The sequence below is a fragment of the Barbus barbus genome, assembly GCF_936440315.1.
Source record: "Barbus barbus genome assembly, chromosome: 31".
Taxonomy (NCBI): domain Eukaryota; kingdom Metazoa; phylum Chordata; class Actinopteri; order Cypriniformes; family Cyprinidae; genus Barbus; species Barbus barbus.
In genome coordinates, this window is record NC_136759.1 from 13,191,768 (window position 1) to 13,202,134 (window position 10,367).

Consider the following 10,367-nt stretch of genomic DNA (forward strand, 5'->3'; position numbering starts at 1 on the left):
ATAAATTACATTTTAAAATAGTCTTGATAGAAAACAGTAATATTGTTCAATTCTAATTTTAAATAATTAATTTATTTCTAGTCAATAAATGCAGCATTGATGCTCATAATATACTTTTTTTTTTTTTTTTAGCTTTGAAAGAGTAATGTTCATAAATACATGAACATTATTATAGACCATGTAAAATGTTTTTCATTATTACTAGACTGTAAAATGTAACATGTTTTATACATACTGTAACAAACTACTCCATCTCTCTCTCCACCAAAGGGGTGTTTGGCTTGAAAAATGTTGAAGACCCCTTTCTCTTTTTTTTTTTTTTTTTTTCTTTTTGTTACTTTCTAAGCCAAAATATTTTGCAGAAATTGCATATGAAACAAGAATAAAGGAATCTTTTTCGAAGTTGAACAAAATGTGTATATCACAATGTTTTTTGCACCTTTTGATGTGATTGAGATTTATGGAAATTGACACAGCATCTCTGCTGCCCCGTCCATCACAGCGCAGCTAATCAAAATTGCTCTTTGCCTTGTTCTTTCTCCGCATGACATGCTACACGAGAGCCGTGCGAGAACCACGTTGACAGATTAGCTGTGAATATTGAGGATGTTTGTTGTTTTTGTGAACCTGAAGCCAAGAACACCACTTACTCAGTTTGCCTTCCTCAAACACACCTGCTCACAAACCTAATGCAAAGAACAACATCTCAGCATTTTGTTTTATCACTTTCCTTTTTGTTGAGATTCATGTTACTTCTCAAAATTCAAATTAACTTGAATTTGACTCAATTCCATATTAGCTAGATATAATTTATAGCTTTAAATTGGCTAGCTTATTTCTTTACTTGAGTTAGGCATATAGCAGTGCTGCAGTCGGTCTCTGTGTAATGCGATTTATTATTCTGCAGGGAAATTAGTATGCATCTAAAATGCTGTATCAGTATCTGAATTCCCAGCCATCACATTGCTGGAGATCGTTAAATTACATGTTCAGATAATGAAATCAGAATACAAGGCCACAGTTGGCACTGGGGAAGGTCATCTTTAACTTGGGTGTATGAAAGTATGGATCTTTTCAGGGTTAGTTTCACCAGGTATAGACGTGAAGAGTACAAGTTAGGAGTAAACTGTCCTCAGTTTTATTAAGTTGAGCAAATGTGACCTGTACTTAAAGATCAGGGCCCGTATTTATCAAGCCTCTAAGAATTACTCTCAAGAACACTGCTAAGAATTGACTTAAGTGAAAAAATTCTTGGCTCAAAGCTGCGCTTAAAAGGTAGTTATCGATCATTTCAGTCATAATTTAAGCGAAGTGTAGGACTAAATCTTAAGTGTCAGTCTTAGAGATGATTCACGATACTTTGCTGTGCAACAAACCAGATTTTGGATGACGACATGCGCATACGCCGACTTTAGAGGACGTAACAGTACATCCGTCTAGTTGCAAATTGTAATCCAAGAGATTCTGTGTACTGTTTTTTTTGGTCCAATAAGTAATATCTCTGTCTTATCTGTACTATGGTGAGGCCTGAAACCTGACTGAAATTCTTCATAGAGATCTTTTTTTTTTTTTTTGCAAGAAGGAGCAAAATTGAGCAGACACAACTTTTTCTACAATTTTAGACATAAATGGAAGATTTGAAATGGGTCTGTAATTTGCCAGTTCATTAGAATCTAGTTTGAATGGTTTTGGGACGTGACCTAAAGATAACGATGAGTTAATAATATTGAGAAGCGGTTCTTCTGCTACAGGTAACAACTCTTTCAGTAGTTTAGTGGGTACAGGATCTAATAAACATGTTGTTGGTTTAGATGCAATGACAAGTTTATTTAGCTCTTCCTGTTGTAAAGCACTGCAGTTTTCTTTGGGTGCGATGAATGAAGCTGAAATACTAGACGCAGTAGAATATACATTTGTTATTGTATTTCTGATGTTATCTATTTTATCAGTAAAGAAATTCATAAAGTCATTAGTTTAAATTCTTAATTTAAATTGAAGAATCACATTTTGCAATTATGACACATTATGATTACAGTGAGACCTGAAAATTGCATTTTGTTACCTATCATTTACTTTAAATCACTATATGTACAACAAAATGTGTTTGCATGTGTCTAAGTATGCTTACTTTGTATTAAGCATTATACGTAAGCCCTTTCATTTCAGGTTGAGTATGTGTGTGTTGCAATATTCTTCCTCATGGACGTGTTGTCAGTCCATCATTTCAGGTTGGCCTAGACCATGTCAGCTTAGATGCAATAAAGTCCTTAAAGCGCTTGAACCCCGCTTTAAGTTTACATTCAACACATATTTGACAATAAAAATTTTCAAGAGAATACATTATGGCAAGGAAACGAAGCATCATCACAACTCAATTTAGGGTGACGATAGACAATAGTAAAGCGTATCGACAATAGTAAGTGATAACGCCTGTTGCTGATGCCTCAGAAACTTGCCGTGCGGCTGATCAGCTCCGGTGGCCGTGGAGCTGTAATGTGCCACAGACGCGTGCAGTGTAAATAAGGGCTAAGAGATCTATTCATCATACAGTGTAGATCGCATAATACTCACGCTAGACTGAAGTCAGTTATGTTCTTTGGTAATGTAAATGTTCTTTGCTCATTTTGAATAACTGAGGAAATGTAATCGTTTGATTAACTGCTCTTCGCCAAACATTTCAAGAACATTCTTCCTCTCCTGAAAGATTTGTGCACGTCTCTGTCTCTTCAGCGCCATCACAAGCCCCTGCTGGCAACTTCTAACCACTTGAGAGACCTCTCGAGCTGTCTTAAATAACTGGGAGAGTAAGAGTGATTCTTAGCTTTAAGAAATTTGATAACTTGCTTTTATACTTAAGTTTGAAAGTAGGAGAAAGTTTCATGAATTGTCAGCACTTAAGACTAAAATGGCACTTTGAGAAGCTTGATAAATACGGGCCCAGATTAAATGGAGGCCATTTCTTACTATAAAGTCAAGTCATGATTGAATAAATACAATCAAGATTTGCCTATTCATACTAAATAACTAATGTGAGGGAATTTTAAAATTGTGATTGCCAAACTTGGAAAATTACTACAAAATATAAAATCCTAAAAGTTATGGGAGTTTTAGCTGTATTCATTAGTTGGAAATGTGGGGCAGATGATTAATAATTAATTATTTATTATTCATAATTTATTTGGAATTTTGGGAAATCAAAGGTATTGGGAACCCTGTAGAATAAATATGTAGAAACGCACACTGTGTTTTGATAATTACTATTATTATTTAGAATAACCCAGATTTTAGTACAAACTTATGTGTACAGAAGTTGTGAATCCCATGGGTGTGTGAAACTTTTCTGCTGGCATAACACTTTATGCAATTAGTGAATGAGACCAGTGCACCCAAAAGTAGTATTTAGATGTGTTCCTGCCTCTTAATCAAGATTGAAAATAACAAATCTTCCTTTTGGTTCCAGTTTGAAGTTTAGTTTTTCTGCAGTTGATCTAATTGTAATTGAGACACAGTAAGCTGAAGTTAATAGAAAGCTGTCTTATTTCATAGTCATTAAATGTTTGTTTGGTATTAGATTGCTGTTCATCTTTTTCAGTACTGCTCAGTCTGTTAAAATATCTACAGGCTGTTTGGTGAATATTTTTTGATTTTGTGAATATGTTATAGAGCATCATTTGTCAAAAACCATTACAGGTTATGAACTTTTACTTTACAACAGTCCAGTGCTCATAGAGCACTAATGTGGATTTGCATAGGAGCCACTTCCTGGGTTCTAGAAAGATATGTCTGGGGTTTATCTCTGAGAAATATGCTGTCAGTGGTTTGAAGCTGAAATCTATTTGGTTGTTTAGGTTTGATGCCATCAAGGACTCAAAAGGAAGATTAAATCTGCAAATGACTAATACAAGATTGCTGAAATTTGAAGGATTGTGACCATCATCTGCATGCAGCTTTAAAGATTGTGCTAGACCTAGTTCTGCAATGCCAAAACAACATATAATCTTCAAAATGCTGCTTATGCAGTTTCATTTGATTGTTGTTGTATCCTGTGGGTCTTAATGGGAATGATTTTATTAAAGCTTATTAATGTATGGCAGATTTACATTTAATCTGCCCTTTGTCTCTGAGGCAATATCACATTAAAAGATGTTTAATGCCTGCTGTTGTGGCTAAATAGGTTTTTAGGTTAAACTAATGGTGTTAGGAGTTTCCACAGGGGTCATTAGAAAATACTCATCATTTTTCCAAAATTGTGTGAGTAGTCTGTTTACAGGTTATTCTTTGCTCGTGCCTCTTCACCACTTTTTTTCTTCCCTCCCAAGATCATTCCTTATTTATACGTGCTTCATGATTATAATTCAAAATACTTGCTGCTGATTTGTGCTTAAAAATAGGAACAGTTCATATTCAAACTGAAAATATTAATTCCTTTAGGAGACCTAACTACTACTTTTGGATGAGGATGAGTTGGAAAATTTGGGGACATGGATGCTAATCCTTTTTGTTTTGTCTTCATAGGACGAATCGCGCATTAAAGTGACAGTGGTGGACGCCAAGCCAGTTGACCACAGAGAATACAGCAAACGGCTGATCATCAACATAAGGAAGTTGGCTGCAGAGTAGAAGAACTGACAGTGTTACACAGAACAAAGCCATTGTGTGGAACTTTTGAGTTACTTATTGTATTGTATGTACTAATTGTATAGCATCTCTGAAGTCTCTCTTTATGCTTTTCTTTAGTTTCTTTTTTCCTCCATTTTGTATTTGTCAGTAATTTCACAAAGCTTTTTCAAAAACTCCAAGATCAGATTAGTTTGTGCTGTTGTCCCCAGGGTTGACTGATTGGAAAGGGCCTGAAGTTCTTTAGAAATTGCTGACATATTTTGTGAAGTGAAGATTGTAGAAGAGACAAATTGAGAACGAAATGGACTTGGAGTTTGGAGAATTATAAATCAGTTCACATTCAGGGGTCTGCTGCTGTGATTTATGTCGGCTAGAGAGAAGTACAACCCCTGTCTCTGTAAGAATGCCTGGACCAGACCTGCAGAACATTGATGAACCTATTCACACTCATGCTTACCAGGCACACACTGTATTTATATAGATATAACTGTATGTCTCTTATACAAATAATAAAGCTGTTTGTGTTCTCAAGTCTGTTTGTGGTTTTTATTTTTTTGGTTCTTTTTTGTGCTTCATAATAAGTATTAAAAAACACCAGGTTACATGCATCAGAAGTAGTGCCTTTAGCTGTAAAATGCTCACTTTTAATAATAAATTGCCTGTTATTGTGAATAAATACACATTTAAGATCCTATCAATTAATGTTAACATTTTTTAACTTGGTGTTCCTCCAGTGTTCAGTGTCAAGTTTATAAGGATTATTACAAAAATTTGTTTATTACGATACATTATGATGTATAAGGTTAAATGTAAATTAGCTAATTTACATAACCAAGTGTTTTAACTGAATCAAAACATGATTTAATTTGGAATATTAGACTTAAAAAAAAATAAAAAATCTCATAGGCACTTTCCACTAAAGAAGGGACCAGCATATTAAGAAACCAGAGGATGGACTCTTAATTGGACCAACCATGCACACAAGTAACCACATTGCAAGTCCTGCATGGGTAAGTACGTCAAAAATATTTAAAAATCCCTTTTAAGCGCTTTTCCCTACGGTTTCATTTGAAGTGTGTCATTTATGATGCAGACCTTCTATAACACTACCTTACGAAGTGTTGCCTTCTGAGTTTGGCCACTATTCACCTGGACTGTGCAAGTTTTATTTGAAGACTGTGTGTCTTGGCAAATCTCTTGAAGTCTGGTTCTCTGGGCTTTCAGAGGGGAGCAGCAGTAAGTCTGTTGTTGTTCTCTCACATTACGTCTACCGAATACTAAAAGACATCTCTATAAAGGCCCCAGTCCCCTTAAAACTGTTTATTTCGGCCTATTGCTGTCTGATAATAGCCTCCTCTGGTGAAATCCCCCAGCAGCAAACACACAACACGAGTTAAACATCGTTCTAGGGCACTATTCACATCAGAGGTGCTTTGTTGTGCGTGAAGGCCAAACAGCCTGTTTTCCTTTGATCCTTTTCTTCTTTCTTCGTCACCCCACCTTGGCACATCCTTCATTTCTTCCTTCCGGGCTGCTGTGAATTGTAGTTTGAGTGGCATTATTTCTATTCTTAAAATCTAACATTAGTTGATGAATCTGTTCATTATTACCAACAGCTCTGACCTACGTGCTTAGCGCGAGGTGAAGCACTGGAACGCTAGTCATGGCGATTCGCGCTCATAAATTTAGAGACATTTCAGTCATAAAAAAGAAAGTTGGACTGACATGAAAGGGTTTCCTCAATTTTGGGTTTCAACTTTTAAGTTGTCAACTTATCACTTTTTACAGTGTACAGGACTTGTGTTTCTTAGCATCACAAGTTAAGAATTCAATTCCCAGTTGAGTTCATACATGGAAGGCTCACGCAAACTGTGTGTCATGTGTAGTCCAAAGATGAAGATGATGATGAAAATCAAACAAGGTGTATTAAATAAATCCACAGACATCTGATACAGCTGTGCATAATACAGACAATACCAGACCACTGGTCTTAAATACTTAAATACAAGACAAATAAGGCCAGTAAAGATGAACACCTGAGTTGATTAAATTAATTACCATGACAACTAAAGAGTGGCGAGAAAACTGAACAAAAGAATACATGTGACTGAAGAAAACCATGAGAACAAAACTAATAGTCCATGATAATGAAACTAACTAAACATAACTGTGACGCTGTGCTTTATTATTGTCAATATAATTGACTGCCATATCTTAGTGATATACTGTTAATTATGTAGTAGTGCCAATTGTAGGAACAATTAAGGCTATATATTTTTTTTAAATTGACTCAAATTAGGCTATGAATGTAACATGCATTAGTGGGATTATGTATAAACATCTTATTTGTCTTCAATAGAGGTGTGGATGATATATTTTTAAATCTTGAACAGCATTTCAAATCTTAAAACAGTTTTCATAAAATGACAATTTAAATACAAAGTAAAAAAACAAACAAAAAAAAAAACAGCTAGGCATATTAGTTGTACCACAATATAAAAATATAAAAATTTAATATTATATATTAGTACCTTACAACGAAAATAGAACATTTCTGGCCTTGTTGATTTAGCATCTCTAACCTTTTTGCATTATATTGCGTCATTTCATTGTTCTGTTATTTTTGTATTCTTTTGTGGCATCTCAATATGAAGCCAAACAGATAAAGGGTTGTCAACTGCATTACCAAAATCTAAACATCCTGAAAAGTGTTATAAATCCTCTGAAGTGATAACAACTGAGAAAGAGTGGCAGAAGTTTCTGCAGGAGGATTATCTCAGACGCCTTGGAGAGAGATGCACTTTGCTATTACCCAGACTACGAAAGGGCTTTTGGCAGGTCTCAGAGCGGCAGATAAAGGCAGATGTGTGTGGTAATGAAGATGCCGGTTTGTCTGGTTGCTTCCCTGGAGCTCGTCCTGCGCGGGAGTTGCATTTTGCATTGCGCTGAGGCCTTCTGATTAAGACCTCAAACGGTGATTTGGCTCAAGGAAGCGATGAAGATTATCTTTTAGGCTCACACTGGTCTAGCCCTGCTTATTGTGACAAGGCTGAGAAGTACAGATAGTGTGCTCTCATTCTTTCAAATGAAGGTAATGCATACACCTTCTGCACCAAACTTTGACCTTGGCATTTTGAGAATTCAGCTAATAGCATCTTTTCCACTTGCCTTCCTTTAAAGATGAATTTTGTGACAAATTTTGTGTGTGTGTGTGTGTGTGTGTGTGGGGGGGGGGGGGGGGGGGGGGTTGTTATGTATCCCATCCCAGTATAATGTGCAAACCAGTAAGAAATCCTGTAAGTAATAGTATAACATCTGTGTGATGTGAAAGCCCATTTTTGCCTCAGAGTAAAAAAAAAAAAAGTTTTAATAAGAAACCTGTAACATTATTACAACTTTACATCTCATAACTGCAACTTTATTTCTCATAATTGTGACTTTATTTCTCACAATGTGGCTATTTCTTGAAACTGCGACTTTATATTCAGCAGTTTTACTGTTTCTTGTATTTTTATTTATTTATTTACTAAATTTTATTTATTCATTTACTTTTTATTTTATTATTTTAAAATGTCCTTTTTTATTTTTAACACTTAATTTTATGGTTTTATTTTAATTACATTTTATTTTAAACTTTCGATTTTTTTATATATTTATTTTTTAATCTGAGGCAAAATGTACGTATGGAGGGCCAAATTACTCAAAATTAAATAAATGTTGAAATATATAATTAAATCGTTAAATACACAATGAAATAATTAAATACATAAATGCAGAAATGAATTAATGAATTTCTTTATTTATTCATTTATTTATTTCCTCCCTCCACATTTCATTTTCAGGGTTATGGTTGTCGGCACGTCACTCAGTGGGCGGTGTCACCTTTCAAACTCGATTTCTTTGGTCTTTCTAATTTAGGCGCCTCTGTCTTGTGCTTTCATACTGGCAGTGTTGTCGCGCGCAGCTGAACCGCTTGTGTAGCTACTGGAAATACAGAGGAATATCATCAATTCTGTTCTCCTCTGAACAATATGTGTCATGCAGGGGCGTAGCCATCATTTCAGAAGTGAGGGGGACAGAAATGTTATATATATACAATGTTTTTTTAAGAAGTCTCTTCTGCTCACCAAGCCTGCATTTATTTAATCCAAAATACAGTTTTACTATGTACAACTGCTTTCTATTTGAATATACTGGAAAATATAATTTATTTCTGTGATCAAAGCTGAATTTCCAGCATCATTACTCCAGGCTTCAGAGTCACATGATCCTTCAGAAATCATTCTTATATGCTGATGTGCTGCTCAAGAAAATTGATTTTAATTATTATTATTATTTAAAACAGTTTTTCAGGATTCTTTGATAAATGGAAAGATCCAAAGATCAGCATTTATCTGAAATAAAAAGCTTTTGTAACATTATACACTATACCTTTCAAAAGTGTGGAGTCAGTAATATTATTATTTATTTTATTTATTTTGGAAACGAAATTATAGAAATTAATAGTTTTATTTAGCAATGATGGTTTAAATTGATCAAAAGTGATGATAAAGACATTTATAATGTTACAAAAGATTTCTATTTCAGATAAATGCTGTTCTTCTGAACTTTCTATTCATCAAAGAAACCGGGAAAAAATTCCACTCAGCTGTTTTCAACATCATCATAATAATAAATGTCAAATCTGAATATTAGAATGATTTCTGAAAGATTGTGTGACTGGAGAAATTTACATTTTTAAATATATATTCAAATAGAAAACAGTTAAATAGTGAAAATATTTCAAATATTATTTTTGCTGTAGGCCTACTTTGGATCAAATAAATCCAGGCTTTCTGAGCAGAACAGAACTTTTGACTGGTAGTGTAAAGGCAACTTTAATTTTTTCTCTTATTTCTAGCTTTTAATTGGCTTAGAAATCAGATTCACTGCTGGACAATAACCAATAATAATGATTTGTTTATATACTACAAACACTTTTGTTGCAGAATAGTTTTTATACTGTAATGAATGCTATGTAAATTAGCACTGCATTGTTCATATACTTTATTTATTACCTGGAGATGACTTGAAAAACACAAATAAACCATATATCATCGCAATCGCAAATCCAAACTCGTCGGTTTTTCTGTGAAAACAGCTGTTTTCATCCATTTCATATATTAGGAATTTCATGGTGCAACTTTCTGTGCGAGAGCTCCCTCCGGCTTCGAGTCTGAATGAACACACACCGCATGTAATGAGCCTTTAGCATCTCGCCTTATCCTGGGTCCGAATAAAACATCAGGTCATGCAACAGACTATCCTGTCTCTTTCAATTTAAATCTATATTTATTCACACCGGCTCTTGAAAACCTTTATGCCAACACACTTGCCCGAAAAAGTGTGGGGGACGAATTTAGGTGATATTAAAAGTGTGTGTGTGTGGGGGGGGGGGGGGGGGGGGGGGCATGTCCCCTGTGTAATCTACGCCCCTGGCCATGTGCTTAGATGTATGATATGGTCAGCATACTCTGTTGCCATGCAACGTGTGCCCCTCTTTAGGGTGACCATACCTGCCATTTTCCCCAGACGTGTCCTGGCCAGGATTTCTATATTGCCTAAAATATGTAGGTTGTGGCTTTGTTTGCGTGTGCAGACCGATCGGTGTGTTTGCGTGTTCATGTGATTTGACTCTTAAACAGATTGTAAATCAGTAGTACTGATGATGGCAGCATGCTGGAGACAAATGCAGAGATAGCCTTCAG

General features: G+C 35.1%; 1 protein-coding gene across 1 annotated transcript in view; it reads left to right on the top strand.

Moving 5' to 3' along the window:
- The window catches only part of LOC306851812 (replication protein A 70 kDa DNA-binding subunit-like), a 31,292-nt gene extending 25,790 nt beyond the window's left edge, over window positions 1-5,502 (top strand). The window contains exon 17 of the mRNA XM_079388259.1: window positions 4,516-5,502. Within this exon, the coding sequence (XP_079244385.1) occupies window positions 4,516-4,620 (105 nt within the window). The 3' untranslated portion in view covers window positions 4,621-5,502. The remainder of the gene's footprint in view (window positions 1-4,515) is intronic.
- Window positions 5,503-10,367: the final 4,865 nt, after the last annotated feature.